This window comes from Salmo trutta, chromosome 20, assembly GCF_901001165.1.
Source record: "Salmo trutta chromosome 20, fSalTru1.1, whole genome shotgun sequence".
Lineage (NCBI taxonomy): Eukaryota > Metazoa > Chordata > Actinopteri > Salmoniformes > Salmonidae > Salmo > Salmo trutta.
In genome coordinates this window covers 42,877,127-42,898,897 of record NC_042976.1, presented here as the reverse complement: position 1 = coordinate 42,898,897, position 21,771 = coordinate 42,877,127, and the positions used below count along the sequence as shown (strand labels likewise).

The 21,771-nt window shown below is 41.9% G+C and overlaps 1 protein-coding gene across 2 annotated transcripts in view; it reads left to right on the top strand.

Moving 5' to 3' along the window:
• Positions 1-21,510, top strand: part of LOC115156107 (acid-sensing ion channel 4-A) — a 167,795-nt gene extending 146,285 nt beyond the window's left edge. The window contains exons 2-11 of one of the 2 annotated variants that reach the window (XM_029703413.1): positions 12,300-12,444; positions 13,557-13,684; positions 13,796-13,949; positions 16,306-16,359; positions 18,225-18,378; positions 18,899-18,990; positions 19,226-19,305; positions 19,795-19,902; positions 20,216-20,369; positions 20,609-20,692. In XM_029703413.1, coding sequence (XP_029559273.1) covers positions 12,300-12,444; positions 13,557-13,684; positions 13,796-13,949; positions 16,306-16,359; positions 18,225-18,378; positions 18,899-18,990; positions 19,226-19,305; positions 19,795-19,902; positions 20,216-20,347 — 1,047 coding nt within the window. In that variant the 3' untranslated portion in view covers positions 20,348-20,369; positions 20,609-20,692. Of the gene's footprint in view, positions 1-12,299; positions 12,445-13,556; positions 13,685-13,795; positions 13,950-16,305; positions 16,360-18,224; positions 18,379-18,898; positions 18,991-19,225; positions 19,306-19,794; positions 19,903-20,215; positions 20,370-20,608 lie in introns of both variants that reach the window. The other variant, XM_029703414.1, reaches the window with a different exon arrangement.
• Positions 21,511-21,771: the final 261 nt, after the last annotated feature.

The following is a 21,771-nucleotide window of genomic DNA, read 5'->3' as shown; positions in this document are numbered from 1 at the left end:
CATTGTAGTTACTCCACAATGCTCGGAGTACACGTCCTGGTAATCCGTCTGGCCCTGTGGACTGTTCTCTCTGCTACCGCACGGCAAGTGGTACCTCAGTGCCAAGTCTAGGTCCAAGAGACTTCTTAACAGCTTCTACCACCAAGCTATAAGACTCCTGAACAGCTAATTAAATGGCTACCCAAACTATTTGCATTGTCCCCCCCCCTCTTTAAGCTACTCTCTGTTCATTATCTATGCATAGTCACTTTAACTCTACCTACGTGTACATATTACCTCAATTACCTTGACTAACCTGTGCCCCCACACATTGGCTCTGTACCGGTACCCCCTGTATATAGCCTCGCTACTGTTATTTTACTGTTGCTCTTTAATTATTTTTTATTTTTGTTTTTATTTTATGCTTATCTATTTTTTACTTAACACTTGTTTTTCTTAAAACTGCATTGTTGGTGAAGGGCTTGTAAGTAAGCCAATTTCACTATAAGGTCTACACACCTGTTGTGTTCGGCGCATGTGACAAATATAGTTTGATTTGATTTGGTTGACAGTTAGTGTTGTAACTGCATGAGCCCTTCCAATATGTGTAGACCAGCGTACTGTAGGTCTACACATATTAGTAGACTGACAGTACTAGTCTACTCACATGTGGCAACATTCATACCAGTATGGGGTTGCCGCTGCAACAAAATATAAAGAGAGTTCACATATTTACCTTACTAATCTTCTCAGAACAGTCTGACTTGAACAGTAAAAAGTAGTAAACACTTTAGCAGAATGTTAGGCTCCTTGGGGTGTTGCCTGACCACAGACTTACCCTTGATGTTTTGGGAGCTTCATACTTTAGGCCTCTTGGGGAAGATCCTGGTGTCTCCTGGTCCCAATTTGGCAGCTCCAAAGTCTGCATGTCAAACATCTGTGAGGATGGCACCCAGTCATCCTGCCAGTAGCTGAGCATATATCTGGATCTTGCTGGATTGGAAGGCTACTCCACCACTCTTTGACTTGTTGAGCATAGAGTTGGATAGAGGGCCCATCTTTGCATATTTTGTGTAATGGCTTAACCCAGAGGAAGTCCCACCCAGCTGTCTACTTCAGAATGGTGAAAGTCATCAATGACGCTGGCCATGCTAAAACAGGGACCCAATCCCAAATGGATCCCTACACCCTTCGCCCTATAATCTGAGAGGATTTCACCGTTGTAATCAATATGGTAATAGCTCCACCTTGTCATCTGATAGGCTAGGTTGAAGTTTAACCATTGCTTATACCAATCAAATCTTCTCATATCTCCACAAGTGCAGAGGGCGTAGGGTCTAGAGGTTCATTTGCGATTGGGCCAGGGTCTAATTTACAGAGTCTAATGGCTGTGATAGAACTGAGGATGCTCACAACATTGTAGTTACTCCACAATACTAACTTAAATGACAGAGTGAAAAGAAGAAAGCCTGTACAGAATAAAAATATTCCAAATCATGCATCCTGTATATAATAAGGCACTAAAGTAATACTGCAAAAATTGTGGCAAAGAAATTAACTTTTTGTCTTGAATACAAAGCGTTAGGTTTGGGGCAAATCCAACACAACACATCACAGAGTACCACTCTTCATATTTCAAGCATGCGTGGTGGCTGCATCATGTTATGGGTATACTTGTCACCGGCAAGGACTAGGGAGGTATTTAGGATAAAAAATAAACAGAATAGAGCTAAGCACAGAATCCTAGATGAAAACTTTGTATGCTTTCCAACAGACACTGGAAGACAAATTCACATTTCAGCAGGACAATAACCTAAAACACAAGGCCAAATATACACTGTTGTTGCTTAACAAGACAACATTGAATGTTCTTGAGTGGCCGAGTTACAGTTTGGACGTAAATGTCTTGAAAATCTATGGCAAGACTTGAAAATGGCTGTCTAGCAATGATCAACAACCAACTTGACAGAGCTTGAAGAACTTTAAAAAGAATAATGTGCAAATATTATTCAATCCAGATTTGCAAAGCTCTTACATACTTAGCAAAGAATTGCTAAGTATGTACTTATCTAATAGAAATATATTAGATATATTGCAACATTTTTCTTCCTCTTTGAAAAGATAGAGTATTGTGTGTAGATTGTTGACAAAAAAAATGAATTAAGTCCATTTCAATCCCATTTTGTAACAACAAAATGTGTAAAGTTGAGGGTGTGAATTCTTCCTGAAGGCACTGTATGTTGCACTTATTGCAGCACCTTGTGAATAAAGCTAGGGTCGCATGTCTCTTTAGAGATCACATCATGGTGCTAAGGGGATCTATACGTATTCTATGTATAACATATTTAATAACATTTGTAATAAATGTGTAATAATGCTGGGTGAGGAAATGTGCCCAAATTACCATAATCCATACATGTTGAATGAATGTGTTCAATCAAGGTCCAGATTCTAAAAGGCCCATTGACTGATGACCAGAGAAAGGCCTGTACTAAACCCTTGAACACCATATATTGTGCACTGATGATTTACATGGCAATGTAGTAGTTGCTGTTCTTCCAATATAGAATTGTCAATCTTCAGCATTTGGCTTTGCCTCAATAGATATTGTTTCCCCAGACTTTCCCAGAGGTGTCTCACATCGGAATTAATAGCAAATAAAAAGTTTGCCAGGCAAAAGTGGCACCCGGGTACGCCGGTGGCAGGAGTAGTTTGGAGCGATAGAACGAGGGAGGAGTCTGGAGGACAGAGAGCAAGGGAGGTGGAAGATTGAGAGCTGGAGAAGTGAAGGTCTATGTTAATGAGAGGTGCCTTAATTAAAATAGAAAATTTAAACGGCAGCAGAAAAACAGTCGACAGACAAATGCCTCAGGCAGGGCTTTTAGCTTCATACTCTGCCCATGGCAGATTTCTCCTCTTTCCTCCAAGCTCTATTAGCTATTATCAAACCAAATCACAAATAAGAACAGAGAGCAAATCGACCCAAAAGAAAATAGCCTGGTACATTGATAAACGTGGATTATATAAGTATAGTGAGGGACCCTTGTGACCTATGATAACATTCAATCAGCACTGCTGTAATAGTAACATTAATCTGCTCCACTCTTTTCATCAGTGCTATGATGCTGACCATCCAAGTGGAAAAAAAGAGCGAAGGACTGTATCTAGGGGTCCATTTGCGTTCACCACCTCTACAAGAAAGGGCACATAAGTCAACTGTCACAAATGGTTAGTGTAGTTTAGACACATGTATGATGCACAATCCAGTAAACTAATTTGAATGCAGATCTGAAAATATGACATGACTACAGCAGTACATACAAATGAACAAGCCTTTGGGTGTTTAAAAAATGAGAAGATTTAATCATTTGATTTATAGAGGAAATTATGGGGGCATCGTTTCTGTGCCCAATCGGTTGTTTCAGTCCTCCAAGACATTTAACAAAGCTTTACAAGCAAGAGAGGACTCATTTCCATTACTGACAAAGACTGCTTGGAGAACAGTGTGCCACTGGTGATAGAAATTAATTGATCTCCGTTATATTACTGGTATCTAATCACATTTCCAAAATGGCTCATTTATGTGTCCGTGTAGGCTGCTTGATGTTGGCACACTGTCAAGGTAGATTCCCCCCCCCCATCTGTCTGAGCTGTTGGGTCAGTCCCAAATACCACCCTGTTGCCTTCATAGGGCACTCCTTTTTGTATGGGCCGTGGTCAAAAGTGGTGCACTATATAGGGAATAGGGTGCAATTTGGGACAGAGACTCTGTCGAGTGCACATGTGCTGCTTCATTAGCCTGCTATAATCCAACATGAGGATAGGAAGGAGGGCTACAGCCTCCTAGTTTCTGCAGATGAACAACGTGTGTATTTTCTAGGGAGTATAGCGTCCATGTTTTTCTTTATTCCTATGTTTGATTGAAGATGAGAAACAGAATAAAAGTCCCTGAATGTGGTGAAAGAGTGATTGATCTATCAGCATAGCGATGCTTCATTTTTGGAGCTAAGACAAAGTACTCTTTATGCTGAACTACCTTGCTCATTTTTTAAATTTCTTGGTATCCACTTTGGCATTCACATTCCTTTCAGCACGTGTTCTCTATATATCTTAAAATAAAATATAACTGAAGGTGTGCAAATACTGATGGTTCTTAGTGTACCGAGTCATACATTCAACAGTGACGAGAGAATCAATAGTTTAAGGATAATTTCACCCCTGTTGCATGTGTCCGTTAACTATATAATTTACTACATATCTCCAATTAAAGGGATGAGATAAAATCCTTTTGTTATCCGCTCAGATTTTTTGTCGTAATCCGCTCTATTTGCCATGCATACAAGTCCTTGATGACACGTCTTGCTTACTGTGCTGTATGCTAGAGGGACAGGCCACCACTCAAGTGATGCTTCCAGTCAGTTGTTTAATGAAGTTAGGAATTGATATACAATAAGTGTAATGCGTCTGATTGTGTGCCAAAGTGGTGCCCTAGACGCCGAGTTGAGTAGCTTACCTGTGAGACAGGAGCAAATGGTGCAGAACCTTGCGTGCCTCACATTCCTATCCACACTGTTTAGACGTTACGCTTCAATGTCTAATCCGTTTACCCAAACCACGTTGTCGTTGTCTTTAAACATCTGGAGTGGAGTGTCTGTCAGCGTCCCGTTTGGCACCCTATTCCCTATGTAGCTAGTGCTCTACTTTTGACCTGAGCGTTATGGGCCCTGTTCAAAAGTAGTGCACTCTATAGGGAATAGGGGGCCATTTGGTCCACCACCTCTGTTCCCTCAATTAGAGCGCTTCCTTCTCGTCAGTATGTTAGGATCTTAAATGCATTGACCCATGACAAATCTAATTTGTTTCATGTTGCCTCTGATAGACTCTAATGGCATATTTCGATTGCAAGATATTTGAGAATTAAATGACTAAACTGCCGTCTAGTAGTGAGGGCACCTTGAGCAGTGAGGTAGAACCTCTCCCCTTAGTTCCTGCATTACTCTGGCACCTAGCTAATGTATGTGCAATTCAGGTGGTGGTGAGACTCCTTCATAGATGTCCCTACTCAATCAGTCCTGCCTTGCAACTTAACACAAGAGCAACCAACCAAGACATGTCTCCAAATAGGTTTGCAAAATTCTGGTAACTTTCCCAAAATTCTCAGGTTATCCAAAAATCCTGATCGGAGGATTCAGAATTTCCTGCTTAATTCCCTCCTGATTCTGGGAATCTTCCGACGGGGATTTCTAGAAAACCTGGGCATTTGGGGAAAGTTACCAGAGTTTTCTAACCCTATTTGCAACTTAACACGAGGAACCAACCAAGAGACAAGATTAGGCAGCTCATGTAGATATTCCATACATGTATGCTACTGTGTGATCCCTAGCACTCTGCCAGAGGGCTGTAATGAAGCCATTAAACCAGGGAACGTTCTCTCACCTTTAAACCTGCATGAGCCGCCCTTAATGGGACTCAACTGCCAATCTGCCATGCAGCGTGTTCCACCACCATCTGAAATTAATTATAATCTTCCTCCTCATCCATACACAAAGAGCCCCGGCCGCTGACACACGGCCACATGCTAAGAAAATGGATGTCCTCTGGAGAAGCGCTCAAGTGATTCTTGTGGGTTATTTAAAAGGAAAACACCCGGGAACTGTCAGATGACTGCCATAAAGAGGATGTTTTAGGGTATACCACACAAGGGCTCAGGAGGTACATGTAGCAAGTGATGAGCCTCTTAATGTATTTCAAATGGAGAGACCAAGGGAGAAACAAGGCAATTTGAGGAGAAAATACCGCCAAAAGACTGTTAATGGACTGACATTAAGCTCAATTAAGTTGGGTGCTAGCCGCTAGAACAAGAGAGACTTATGCAAATTAGAGTAGTTGGGCATCTTTCCAAAGCAAAGTTACTGCTACGGACTTGGGTTGCATTTTAATGTGGATAGCATGTAACTATCCAGCTGTTCGTACCAGTGTTGGCGTATACATTTTTTGAAATAATTTGTTTCTAACCTTTGTTGTGAATGTAGCAGTAATGTAGCATCTATTACATTCATTAAAAGTTTACCAAGAACACTGGTCCACAACACGATTTATCGAAAAGGTGTATATTGCTGTAGATACATTTGAGGGATTATTTTTGAATAAACTGTTAGTGTGATTTGAAAATACTATGGTACAGGATGTTTGGTTTTTCAGAAACGATGCCATGTTCCTCCTTGGAATTGATAGTCAGTCCTGTTGCCTTTGCTAAATTTGGTGCAAGATGTAGCAAGGGGAAAATGCTCCATCAATCACACAGGCTATTGGAGAGACGAGGAGAGGCTAAATCTGAGAAATGAATCAGTGGAGGCTCTGTCAACAAACATTTCCAGCCTGAGATGATGGAAAAACTTCCCCTGCTCTCTGTCGACATAATTTGCCAATACCCCGGCGTTATCACAAGTTTTAGAGCAGAACTCAGGACTATCCTCTGTAAGTGTGTTTTTTCTTTCTTTTATTCCTCTGTAAATCGAGTGCAGCAGTGGAGGCTTAAGTATGTCAATAAAGCAGGCTAAATCAATGATGGGGTGCAGCTTACCTCCTCTGCTGCTCTGTGCCCGCCTTCCACAGATTAAACCAACGCACACTAATAGCACGTCAGTCAAAGAGGGCGGGTTGCACACTATTGTCCTCTTCGCACACCATTGGCTTAGCCACAACTACACAGTAGGGCTTTAAATAATTTGATGACATATTTTTCTTCCTACATACTAGGCTACATATTCTATATGTACCTATTTCTTGAAGGATCATAGAGTAGATTTTTTTGGGGGCGATTATTATTATTTTTTGTAGGGGGGGGGGTTACAGGTACATTATCCATTTCAAATTCTAAGTTTAGAAAACATGTACCTGTAGGCTGCCTGTCACGTCCTGATCATAGAGAGCTCTTATTTTCTATGGTAGAGTAGGTCAGGGCGTGACTGGGGTTTTTTCTAGTTATTGTTTTCTATGTGGGGTTCTAGTTTAGTTTTTCTATGTTTGGGTGTTTGGTATGATTCCCAATTAGAAGCAGCTGGCTATCGTTGTCTCTAATTGGGGATCATACTTAAGTAGCATTTTTTGCACCTGTGGGTTATGGGATATTGTTTTGAGTTAGTGCACGTAGCATCTCTGTAGTCACGGTTCGTTTATTCATTTATTGTATCTTTTGTATTTTGCTAAGTTTCACTTTATAATAAAGATGTGGAACGCTACTCATGCTGCGCATTGGTCCGTCTATACACACGAACTTGACACTGCCACTCAAAACAATAAAAAAAACAAAAAACAGTAAGAAATACTCTAAGTGATGATGAATTCAGTATAAACAGGAAAAGAAAACAAAAAAAGTGGGCCTCCACCTCCAACATCCCCTCCCAAACCAGCCAACATGTCCCCCATCCAGTGCTGCCTGCCAGTGCTGTTGCCTGATTGATTGAGCGATTAAAGAGCTAAGCATTTAATGTTTACATTCATGCAATTCAAAATTAATTTTGAAACTTTGCCCCAGAAGCATTTAACGGCAGGGCACTCCCACATTATATGGAGGAATGGGCCTACCTGATTTAGGGGACAACATAACCATATACAGGGTGTGTACTGTACTGTACATTTTACATTTACATTTACGTCATTTAGCAGACGCTCTTATCCAGAGCGACTTACAAATTGATGCATTCACCTTATGATATCCAGTGGAACAACCACTTTACAATAGTACATCTATATCTTTTTTTTGGGGGGGGGGGTTAGAAGGATTACTTTATCCTATCCTAGGTATTCCTTAAAGAGGTGGGGTTTCAGGTGTCTACGGAAGGTGGTGATTGACTCCGCTGTCCTGGCGTCATGAAGGAGCTTGTTCCACCATTGGGGTGCCAGAGCAGCGAACAGTTTTGACTGGGCTGAGTGGGAACTGTGCTTCCGCAGAGGTAGGGAGGTGAGCAGGCCAGAGGTGGATGAACGCAGTGCCCTTCTTTGGGTGTAGGGACTGATCAGAGCCTGAAGGTACGGAGGTGCCGTTCCCCTCCGTAGGCAAGCACCATGGTTTTGTAGCAGATGCGAGCTTCAACTGGACGCCAGTGGAGTGTGCGGAGGAGCGGGGTGACGTGAGAGAACTTGGGAAGGTTGAACACCAGATGGGCTGCGGCGTTCTGGTTGAGTTGTAGGCGTTTAATGGCACAGGCAGGGAGCAGCGAATTGCAGTAATCCAGACGGGAGATGACAAGTGCCTGGATTAGGACCTGCGCGGCTTCCTGTGTAAGGCAGGGTCGTACTCTGCGAATGTTGTAGAGCATGAACCTACAGGATCGGGTCACCGCCTTGATGTTAGCGGAGAACGACAGGGTGTTGTCCAGGGTCACGCTAAGGCTCTTAACACTCTGGGAGGAGGACACAATGGAGTTGTCAACTGTGATGGCGAGATCATGGAACGGGCAGTCCTTCCCCGGGAGGATGAGCAGCTCCGTCTTGCCGAGGTTCAGCTTGAGGTGGTGATCCATCATCCACACTGATATGTCTGCCAGACATGCAGAGATGCGATTCGCCACCTGGTTATCAGAAGGGGGGAAGGAGAAGATTAATTGTGTGTCGTCTGCGTAGCAATGATAGGAGAGACCATGTGAGGATATGACAGAGCCAAGTGACTTGGTGTATAGCGAGAATAGGAGCGGGCCTAGAACTGAGCCCTGGGGGACACCAGTGGTGAGAGCATGTGGTGCGGAGACGGATTCTCGCCACGCCACCTGGTAGGAGCGACCTGTCAGGTGGGACGCAATCCAAGAGTGATGCCTGTGTTTTAGTAAACATCCCAGTTTGGTAAACAGTGGCTTAAAGGGGAAATCTGGGGTTCAAACAACACTAAAACCAGTCTTAGTGACTGGTGTTTATGGCGTTCAACAGCTGGTTGCAGAGCCATATGACAGTGTGTAGGTTTGGTCTGTGTGTAACTATCCGAGATCAGAGCACACCCTGTTGTCTGTAATTTAGTACTTGTGTGTTGTCTAATGTTCAGCCCTAATTTAGTCATCACACCACTCATTGTAAAGTTTGAGCTTAGGGTTGAAAAGTTCTGGAATTCCTAGGTTTTTCAGAAATCCCTGTTGGAGGATATTCTGGATTTCCTGCTTATTCCTTCCTATTCCGGGAATCTTCCAATCAGAATTTCTGAAAAACCTTGGCATTTTGAGAAAATTACTGGAATTGTGAAACCCTACGTGTGCTGATATTGCAGTAAAAACATGCTTGTTACAGAAACATACTGGATTTGACACCATTGTTATTTTACTGTCAACCCCAGTTGTCTCATCTGCTGATTTTGTTTGCCATGTGATTTCCTCATCTTTCATTCTAGTGCTCCACAAGGTTCATGGTGTCAAATCAAAATAGTATAGTTGTGTCACTTTGACTTGTACTGTAACGAGATGAGGCCCATAAACAAAGGAATTCTATGTTTCCCTAAAAGGCTGCTGTCAAGCTTTCAACAGATATTCTACCTCAATTTTAAATGCTTCTTTCTTTTATCTTCTCTTATCAACGTAGAGAAAAAGGAACACTTAACTTTGTGTGATCAGTTTGTGGAATCCTTAATGGATCGTTAGTGGGTGTTTGCTCTGTAAATTTGAAGCGCAAACTACATTTTTATCATAGTCAGAAGTATGTAAAGTATATAGGTATACATTTTTAATGAGTTATATTTTGTATGTTTTGATAGTATAACAAAGGTCAAGACTGTTGGTATATTACTCTCCCTTCAACACACATCTCCTAGGTTTATCAAATCAAATCAAATCAGATTTTATTAATCACATGCGCCGAATACAACACCTTACAGTGAAATGCTTACTTACAAGCCCCTAACAACAATGCAGTTTAAAAAAATACGAATAACAAGAAGAAATAAAAGACTAAAATGAATTAAAGAGCTGCAGTAAAATAACAATAGCGAGACTATATACAGGGTGTACCGGTACAGTCAATGTGCGGGGGCACTGGTTAGTTGAGGTAATTGAGGTAATATGTACATGTAGGTAGAGTTATTAAAATGCATTGAAAATATTCTGGGTAGCCATTACAGACAGAGAATGTAGACCACGTAGACCATCTTTATTTTCCGGTCCATACCTCCAACTTCATTGCTACACCGTACAAGTACTGTATGAGTTTGTTACATCAAATCAAATGTATTTGTCACATACACATGGTTAGCAGATGTTAATGCGAGTGTAGCGCAATGCTTGTGCTTCTAGTTCCGACCATGCAGTAATATCTAACAAGTAATCTACCAATTTCACAACAACTACCTTGTACACACAAGTGTAAAGGAATGAATACGAATATGTACATAAAAATATATAAATGAGTGATGGCCGAACGGCATAGGCAAGATGTAATAGATGGTATAGAGTACAGTATATACATATGAGATGAGTAATGTAGGGTATGAAAACATATAAAGCAGCATTGTTTAAGGTGGCTAGTGATACATTACATCAGCATGGCAAGATGCAGTAGATGGTATAGAGTACAGTATATACATATGAGATGAGTAATGTAGGGTATGAAAACATTATATAAAGTGGCATTGTTTAAAGTGGCTAGTGATATATTACATCAAGATGGCAAGATGCAGTAGATGGTATAGAGTACAATATATACATATGAGATGAGTAATGTAGGGTATGAAAACATTATATGAAGTGGCATTGTTTAAAGTGGCTAGTGATACATTTAATTACCTTAAGATGGCAAGATGCAGTAGATGGTATAGTGTACAGTATATATATATGTGATGAGTAATGTAGGGTATGTAAGCATTATATAAAGTGGCTAGTGATAAATTGATTACATCCATTTTTCCATTATTAAAGTGGCTAGAGTTGAGTCAGTATGTTGGCAGTAGCCACTCAATGTTAGTGATGGCTGTTTAACAGTCTGATGACCTTGAGATAGAAGCCTTCTGGATGATTGCGGGGTGAACAGGCAGTGGCTCGGGTGGTTGTCCTTGATGATCTTTTTGGCCTTCCTGTGACATCGGGTGGTGTAGGTGTCCTGGAGGGCAGGTAGTTTGCACCCAGTGATGCGTTGTGCAGACCTCACTACCCTCTGGAGAGCCTTACAGTTATGGGAGGAGCAGCTGCTGTACCAAGTGGTGATACAGCCCGACAGGATGCTCTCAATTGTGCATCTGTAAAAGTTTGTGAGTGTTTTTGGTGACAAGCCGAATTTCTTCAGCCTCCTGAGGTTGAAGAGGCGCTGCTGCGCCTTCTTCACCACGCTGTCTGTGTGGGTGGACCATTTCAGTTTGTCCATGATGTGTATGCCGAGGAACTTAAAACTTTCCACCCTCTCCACTACTGTCCCGTCAATGTAGATAGGGGGCTGCTCCCTCTGCTGTTTCCTGAAGTCCATGATCATCTCCTTTGTTTTGTTGACATTGAGTGTGAGGTTATTTTCCTGACACCACACTCCGAGGGCCCTCACCTCCCTGTAGGCCGTCTCGTCGTTGTTGGTAATCAAGCCTACCGCTGTAGTGTCGTCTGCAAACTTGATGATTGAGTTGGAGGCGTGCATGGCCACGCAGTCGTGGGTGAACAGGGAGTACAGGAGAGCCCTGAGAATGCACCCTTGTGGGAACCCAGTGTTGAGGATCAGTGGGGTGGAGATGTTGTTACCTACCCTCACCACCTGGGGGCGGCCCATCAGGAAGTCCAGGACCCAGTTGCACAGGGCGAGGTCGAGACCCAGGGTCTCGATGAACAGCATTCTTACATAGGTATTCCTCTTGTCCAGATGGGTTAGGGCAGTGTGATGGTGATTGCGTCATCTGTGGACCAATTGGGGCGGAAGCAAATTGGAGTGGGTCTAGGGTGTCAGGTAGGGTGGAGGTGATATGGTCCTTGACTAGTCTCTCAAAGCACTTCATGATGACGGAAGTGAGTGCTACAGGGCGGTAGTCGTTTAGCTCAGTTACCTTAGCTTTCTTGGGAACAGGAACAATGGTGGCCCTCTTGAAGCATGTGGGAACAGCAGACTGAGATAAGGATTGATTGAATATGTCTGTAAATACACCAGCCAGCTGGTCTGCGCATGCTCTGAGGATGCGGCCGGGGATGCCGTCTGGGCCTGCAGCCTTGCGAGGGTTAACACATTTAAATGTTTTACTCGCATTGGCTACAGTGAAGGAGAGCCCGCAGGTTTTGGTAGCGGGCCGTGTCAGTGGCACTGTATTGTCCTCAAAGAGATGGGTATTGTCATGTTTATTATGACATTTCTGATATTAATATATTCTCCCATAGGTCTATACAAGATATGGAAAATGCTACACTTTCAACGGGAACAAGTCGACGTCCAGGAAAACCAAGCAAGGTGGAATGGGAAATGGGCTGGAGATTATGTTGGATATTCAACAGGACGAGTATCTCCCCATCTGGAAAGAGACAAGTAAGTCATAAACCTTACATGTTGTTACGGGATCTGTTTCTGTTGTCATAAATCAACAGTATTCTACCCCATCTCTGAATCATGTTTGTATAGGACACTAGTGATACATTTCTGCAATGTCGCCACTATCCTGGATGCTTTCGTAAAATTATTATTGTAAGGGATAAATCTGTTGACAGTGCTGTAAGTCATATACACTGAACAAAAATATAAATGCAACATGCAACAATTTCGACAATTTTACTGAGTTACAGTTCATATAAGGAAATCAGTCAATTGAAATAAATTCATTAGGCCCTAATCTATGGATTTCACATGACAGGGCATAGGCCCACCCACTTGGGAGCCAGGCCCACCCACTGGAGAGCCAGGCCCAGGCAATTAGAATAATTTTTTCCCTACAAAAAGGCTTTATTACAGACAGAAATACTCCTCAGTTTCATCAGCTGTCCAGGTGGCTGGTCTCAGACGATCCCGCAGGTGAAGAAACCGGTCTGCAGGTGTGAGGCTGGTTGGACGTACTGCTAAATTCTCAAAAATGATGTTGGCGGTGGCTTATGGTAGAGAAATTAACGTTAAATTATCTGGCAACAGCTCTGGTGGACATTTCTGCAATCAACATGCCAATTGCACACTCCATCAAAACTTGAGACATCTGTGGCATTGTGTGACAAAACTGCACATTTTAGAGTGGCATTGTATTGCCCCCAGCACAAGGTGCACCTGTGTAATGAGCATGCTGTTTAATCAGCTTCTTGATATGCCACACCTGTCAGGTGGATGGATTATCTTGGCAAAGGAGAAATGCTCACTAACATGGATGTAAACAAATGTGTGCACATTTTAGAGAAATAAACTTTTTGTGCATATACATTTCTGGGTTATTTTATTTCAACTAATGAAACATGGGACCAACACTTTACATGTTGTGTTTATATTTTTGTTCAGTATATGTAGATGTGATCATTGTCAGTGTCTTGTTTTTCTCAAATGACTGAGATCGGCCTTGTCACAATTAGCCTTCCCCTAGGATTGATGGATGAAAGGCTGAATGAATCCACTCTGTACGTGTGTCTTTGTACTGCCTACACGTGCCTCTTTTATCCCGGAAGATGAGACGTCGTTAGAGGCAGGGATCCGCGTGCAGATCCACAGCCAGGATGAGCCTCCCTACATCCACCAGCTGGGCTTCGGAGTCTCCCCGGGATTCCAGACCTTTGTTTCATGTCAGGAACAAAGGGTAGGCCCCGGCACCGCTTTCACCCAGATTACCACTCTCTCAGTACTCACTTATCCTCACCCCTGAGCCGTGTGGCTCAGACATGGCTCTAATCAATCACTCTGTGCTTAGCTGACCTACCTGCCCCAGCCCTGGGGGAACTGCCGCTCCACCAGCGACCAGATGATCCCGGGATACGACACCTACAGCGTCAGTGCCTGCCGCCTGCGCTGCGAGACCAGGGAGGTGCTCCGGGAGTGCAACTGCAGGATGGTACACATGCCTGGTAAGTAGACTACTGTAGTCTTCACTCATTACTCACTATTCACCTGGTTTTATATATTATTCCCTGTTACCCATTTAATGTACCGTACATACACTGTCAATATACAGTTGAAGTCGGAAGATTACATACACTTAGGTTGGAGTCATTAAAACTCGTTTTTCAACCACTCCACAAATTTCTTGTTAACAAACTGTAGTTTTGGCAAGTCGGTTAGGACATCTACTTTGTGCATGACACAAGTTATTTTTCCAGCAATTGTTTACAGACAGATTATTTCACTTATAATTCACTGTATCACAATTCCAGTGGGTCAGAAGTTTACATACACTAATTTGACTGTGCCTTTAAACAGCTTGGAAAATGTCAGAAAATGATATCATGGCTTTAGAAGCTTCTGATAGGCTAATTGACATCATTTGAGTCAATTGGAGGTGTACCTGTGGATGTATTTCAAGGCCTACCTTCAAACTCAGTGCCTCTTTGCTTGACATCATGGGAATATCAAAAGAAATCAGCCAAGACCTCAGAAAAGAATGGTAGACCTCCACATGTCTGGTTCATCCTTGGGAGCAATTTCCAAATGCCTGAAGGTACCACGTTCATCTGTACAAACAATAGTACGCAAGTATAAACACCATGGGACCATGCAGCCGTCATACCGCTCAGGAAGGAGTTCTGTCTCCTAGAGATGAACGTACATTGGTGCGAAAAGTGCAAATCAATCCCAGTACAACAGCAAAGGACCTCGTGAAGATGCTGGAGAAAACAGGTACAAAGTATCTATATCCACAGTAAAATGAATCCTATATCGACATAACCTGAAAGGCCGCTCAGCAAGGAAGAAGCCACTGCTCCAAAAACAGACTACGGTTTGCAACTGCACATAGGGACAAAGATCGTACTTTTTGGAGAAATGTCCTCTGGTCTGATGAAACAAAAAAAGAACTTTTTGGCCATAATGACCATCGTTATGTTTGGAGGACAAAGGGGGAGGCTTGCAAGCTGAAGAACACCATCTCAACCATGAAGCACGGGTGTGGCAGCATCATGTTGTGGGGGTGGTTTGTTGCAGGAGGGACTGGTGCACTTCACAAAATAGATGGCATCATGAGGAAGTAAAATTATGTGGATATATTGAAGCAACATCTCAAGACATCAGGTCAGGAAGTTAAAGCTTGGTTGCAAATGGGTCTTCCAAATGGACAATGACCCCAAGCATACTTCCAAAGTTGTGGCAAAATGGCTTAAGGACAACAGTCAAGGTATTGGAGTGGCCATCACAAAGCCCTGACCTCAATCCTATAGAAAATTTGTGGGCAGAACTGAAAAAGCATGCGCGAGCAAGGAGGCCTACAAACCTGACTCAGTTACACCAGCTCTGTAAAGAGGAATGGGACAAAATTCATCCAACGTATTGTGGGAAGCTTGTGGAAGGCTACCCAAAATGTTTGACCCAAGTTAAACAATTTAAAGGCAATGCTACCAAATACTAATTGAGTGCATGTAAACTTCTGACCCACTGGGAATGAGATGAAAGAAATAAAAGCTGAAATAAATAATTCTCTACTATTATTCTGACATTTCAAATTCTTAAAATAAAGTGGTGATCCTAACTGACCTAAGACAGGGAATTTGTACTAGGATTAAATGTCAGGAATTGGGAAAAACTGAGTTTAAATGTATTTGGCTAAGGTATATGTAAACTTCCGACTTCAGCTGTATGTGTAGTCATGGCAGAAGTCTTATTTAGTATACAAATCTACTTATTTTCATTCCTGAATGGAGGGCCTTGATGTAACATCCCCTGTAGAGAGACATCTGACCTCTCTCCATTGAGAGTAGGGTGAAAGATTTCCTGTGCAGTCATGCTACTCTGATCATAAGGATGCCTCTGCTCCTCAGTGCCCCGACGTTAATGTCCCCAAATCAATCTTCCCTAACGCAAATTGAAAAGATGACTGTTCCTAAAACATTAACTCAAAGAACATTTTGTTGTCTGCTCGCCACACATATTTCCCACGATGAATTGTGCTCCTGATGAATTCCTATCATTAGTGGCCCCTGTGCTGTGTTTGTCACTGTGATGAGATGAATCATTGATTGTTTTTTAAAGACTTTCTAAATATGCCTTTGGGGTTGGGCCCCGGTGCTCCATTTGTCAATGCAAACAGAGGAGGATGCCCATCGTGGCCGAAAAATTGTGAATGTAACTCATCTTCCCACATCTACTTGCGCTTGTAGATGAATGATAATCATGTGTTCTGTTCTCAATGAGAGTTTTTCATGTTGGCAGCAATACGGATGGTGGCCATTTTGTTTTTTCTTGATCAAACTCATTTCATGTTTTGTACTCCAGGAACTGCTGATATCTGCACTCCCAGTAACATCAAGTGTGTTGACAAGGCGCTTGGTAAGACATGTTTTTCTTTTTTATTATAATAAATGGTCCCTGAGTGAAATGCAGAACAATTATTTACATTATAAGGAGAAATTGGGTTTCAATATACTGGTATACTGGTATATACTGGTATATATAAATGACATTGCCTCCATGTTGATATGACAATTGTTGGGGTAGAAAATGCACAAATTGTGAGTGACAACGATGCTACCTAACTGCTTACTCACCTTCATTCTCTGAGCTTTCACGATACATTTGATATTCCTTCACTGAGCCAACTCCATGTGGTGTGGCTGACTCCCCACTGGCTGGCTCTGGGTTATCTCTGTGCAGAGGTGCCTTGTCTCAAAGATATGATGGTGGTCATAAAAGAGACGCTTTATTGTGTGATGAGATGTATCAGTACAATTATGATCTTCGAGCCTAATAAGCCAGAAATGTAATTATCTTCCTCTTCAAAAGGATTTCAAGCCCATTTAATGGGTGGGTGCTCTAAATCTAGATATATATCTTACAAGAATGGCTCATATTTATATCTAGCTGTATTCTCGACTCAATCAGAATAAATTCAAGGTAATAACTTAAAACATTATTTATATATTTATATTATATACAGTAGGTGACTTTTTGTGTGCCTCAGTCTAAGAATAGATTATGTGTTGCCCCTGCATACAAATAACCTCATTATAAGAGTTATAAAACACACAACTCACCAAATTTGGATAACAGTTTTTTCTAACTGAATTGAATTTTGTCGTGAAAAGAGGGATGAGTTGAGTAAGAGTATTGTTGTCCATGTTGATGCAGTATATTATTTTGTTTTCTTTTAGTGCCATGAATGAGCAATTATTTATGCATGTTTGTGTTAGTGTGTGTGTATGGGCGTGTGTGGCCAAAATAAATATCGAGACTAGCCATGATCTCAGTATGCATACTAAGCATGTAGTAAATAAACATTGATAAAGGTATGGTGCTGGAGATAATGAATATGAGGTTAAAAAGTGGTGGAATTTCCCTTTAACTTGCTAATTGAAATACGCTTGCATCCCATTTGTAGACAAGTGCCCAGGAGAACAAGGGCCTCGCTTTGTGCATGGCAGGTGTTCTATCATCACTTGAGTCTCTAGCTCATTAACAATCACCTGGCTTTAGACTGGCCTATTGGCCCAAGCTATATCCCAGAGCCAAGCTAACACACTGCCCTGTGTTCCAGGCTATGTCCCAGACCCAGGCCTTAACACACTGCCCTGTGTTCCAGGCTATGTCCCAGACCCAGGCCTTAACACACTGCCCTGTGTTCCAGGCTATGTCCCAGACCCAGGCCTTAACACACTGCCCTGTGTTCCAGGCTATGTCCCAGACCCAGGCCTTAACACACTGCCCTGTGTTCCAGGCTATGTCCCAGACCCAGGCCTTAACACACTGCTCTGTGTTCCAGAGCCCCCAACAGTCTGCTCTGTATTCTAGGTAATCTCTCGTGGACAGGCTACGTAAACATAAATGGTACCGTAGATCTGTCATGATACAACGGGATGCGTAAGATAACGAGCAGCCTTAGTTCCGGTGCTTTGGAAAATCCAGATGTTGTAGGTGTTAGCATCTTTTGAATTTCGGAAGGGGAGCGGACATTTGGTCCATAGACTTCCCCGTAACATGCATAGACAGAGGGTGGAGCTCTTCATTCCGATTCTTGTTCTATCTCTTCTCTTAACATGTATGCACCCAGAACTTAATCGAGCATCTCACCAATTACGCAAGACTTTAGTTCTGGTTTAACCGAGATTATGTTCTACCAGACCCAGTCTATTACATTCTGCTATGTGTTCCAAGCTATGTCCCAGACCCAGGCTAAAACACTTTGCTCTGCGTTCCAGCCCTTCTCCAGAAGAGCACTGGGGACACCTGTCCCTGTGAGACACCATGCAACCTGACTCGCTACGGCAAGGAGCTCTCCATGGTCAAGATCCCCAGCAAGGGCTCCGCTCGCTACCTGTCCAGGAAATACGACAAGTCTGAGGAGTATATCAGGTAGAACTGACGTGATTACTTACATTACTGTGACCTGGAAAAGATCAGTGCTGGAAAATTGAGACACCCTCAGGGGTTGGCTACACATCATGTGTGTCTCAAATTGCAACCTATTCATAGATAGTATATAATATAGTGCACTACTTTTGACCTGAACCCTATGGGCCCTGGTCAGAAGAAGTACATTAGGGTTCCATTAGAGACTGAGCCCATGCTTCTCATGTTCTCTGCCAGTGCTGTTAAAATCTTAAAGTCCCCATAATCTGTGAATTATTAACTTGATTCATTTGAATTTTAATTGAAAGTGCCATCATGACAATTTATAACAACCACAAAAATGACATGGTACAGTATATATATATTTTATATTATCCTGGTAATATTATAGTGCTGTGGTTGAGGTAAAAAGGAAAGTGCAATTTTGTATTTTCCATAATAACACTTTACTATTGGTTATAACAACGTAGACTAAACATATGCAGTTATCTTTTAATATTGTTCTCATTTTCTCCATCTCTAGAGACAACTTTCTGGTGTTGGATATCTTCTTTGAGGCTCTTAACTATGAAACAATTGAACAAAAGAAAGCGTATGATGTTGCTGGTTTACTAGGTGAGTTTCTCTTTTCTACTATGACCCTTTTCTCTCGCGTTCTTGTTTTATTCAAAGATAATAATAATTGGGGTTTCATGTGGTTTAAGATACGTCTTAATATGGAAACTGCCTGACACTGGTTCTTTGGCTCTAGTAATAAATGGAATTTTCAGACAATGGTTTCCAAATATGAGTGAATGAGTAATTATTGGCATCACCTGGAATCCTTAATATTACATTTCTTCCTATTTAGGTGACATTGGAGGCCAGATGGGATTGTTCATTGGAGCCAGTATTTTGTCCATCTTAGAAATATTGGATTATGTTTACGAGGTACATTGTCTATCCTTTTAATATGTGTATGTGCATGAAGCTCACAAAAGGTGACACAAATTTGGGGTTGCAAAATTCCCAAGTTTTCCAGAAATTCTGGTTGGAGAATTCCTGATTTTCTGCCTATTCCCACCTGATTCCAACCGGGATTTCTGGAATAACTGGATATTTTGGGAAAGTCATTTTACAACCCTACACACATTTCAGCTGGTCTTGCTCTATAAACACCAAGGACTTTGTTCTAAAATGTCTGCCTCAATCAGTGTTAGTGGCACTTTGACATTTTAAACTGTTACGTGTGGACTAGCACTACTATCACTGCTAATGTGTCAGTTATGAGTGTGAAGGATTTCACTTGTGTTATATGAGGCTAATGATATGGAAAATCTCCGCTCTCTGAGCTCTGGGGTATGCCAGATGTGCTGATGGAGTGAACTCCTGACTCTGCTTGCACTCGTCCATCCCTCCCTCCATCCTGCCTCCATCCAGGTGATAAAGCACAGGCTGCAGCGTCTGCTGAGGCCACAGAAGGATGAGAAGAAACAACAGACGACCACTGTTGCCACTGTGGATCTGCAAGATATGAAAGCCAATAAGGTGAGTTGTTTGCTTGTGGAGGGCAGGCATGTTGCATCAGGCAGGTTGTAGGCCTACGCCTCTCTGTGCATGCAGGGAGAGCCCAAAGGGGAATGAGCTTCCTGAAATGGGGCTGTTCAGTTCTCTCTGGCCTCGTACACACTCAATTTGTATAACTGATGTACAACGCATTTGGCACAATGGTTGTAAATCGAAATATTTACAACCATTATCACTATAAATCTTTATATCACTACAAGCTATATCACTATACATCTTTCAGGGAGATCAGTTTAATCTCTTGTTAAAAATATTGTTTTATCCCATTGTACAGGATTACATCCCCCCAGAGGCAACTTCAATTCCCAGGTCCCTCTCTCATGAGGAACAAATTTACTCCTTGAGTCCATATAAAATCATCCAAAATCATCAATTTTCCATAGACGTAAAAAAATTATCTACATGAAACATCTACCATTACATCAAAGGTATTATCATTTTGGTTTATTCAAAAGCAATATCGTTTTGGTTTATTGAGCCAACACACTGTACATCATTTAGGGTTGGTTTCCCGGACACAGATTAAACCTAGCCCAAGACTAAAAAGCTTGCTCAATGGAGAATCTCCATTGAACGTGCTTTTTCGTCCAAGACAAATCTTAATCTGTGTCTGGGAAACTGACCCATTTAGTATATCTTATTACATTGTGGTCTTTGTGGCAACCAGGAGTCCAGTGACATGACCAGAAGTCACCCTGAAGGAGCCTACGCCAATACGATTCTACCGAATCACCATCTCCCCCACCACCAAGGACAGCCACATGGAGTGTTTGAGGACTTTGCCTGCTAGACCCAGTGACCATCTTTCCATCCTGATGACAATAAAATATGTCCTCTCTGGGCTGGATTGGGCATCAAAACAGACCCTGGGACCTCAGTTCTATACCTTTCTTGCTGTCACCAGTGGAAAAAGCTACAGCCAAAGTCGAACACCAAACCTGTGCTGCTAATAGACCACTTGTATGTAAGCACAGATTGGATCCCACAGTACTGTCCAGCTGGAGACGCCCACCTTCGATCCCTATTCTGGTTATTTTGGTACATGGTCACCACATGGGAACAAGACAAGGTCTGCATGTCATCTTGAGCCATCTTGATATACTCACCTCCAATATCTTGATTTATGTACCACTCTTAACCATGTTTCCACCAAACTATTTGTCAATAAGTTCTCACTTACTATTTTGAATCATATCATTGTAAATGATGTAATTATTTACTGAGATATTATAATTTCCCCTTTACATTGTATACAAGATGAGACTAGATAAGACAAGTGGTCATATTCAATCTAACCATTATATAGAGATATCAGCAAACAAAATCAGAGGAAATATTACACTGATCTTTTAGCGCATTAAACCCCTACTACACTTGCTTTGACGATAGGGCCCGTAATATATACACACACCGTGTCTGGTTTATAGTAAAGGTGTGTTAGAGAGTAGTATTATATATGTACTGTATATGGTTCCAACCTGAGTACAAAGACAAAGCACTGTTTTAAATGGATAATGATTCATTTAATATATAACTCTAATACAAATGTTGGTAATTTATTGATATGTTTTAGAGAATATTATTTTTAAATAATATCAATGTAGCTTCTTGTTTATTAGTGAAACCAGTCGGAAAGGTGATGATTGGAATTGCATTGCTCCAAGCAATGAATATATTTTTCAGATTTACTGACTTGGGTAAAGGTGAAGTTCTACAGCAATGACGGTGTCCAAATTAGGACAGCACTCAAAGGTAATGAATAACAACAAGCTTGACATGGATGAATCATTTCACATTTGGGCCCTTCTGCAAATGCTGTGGTCATTTTAA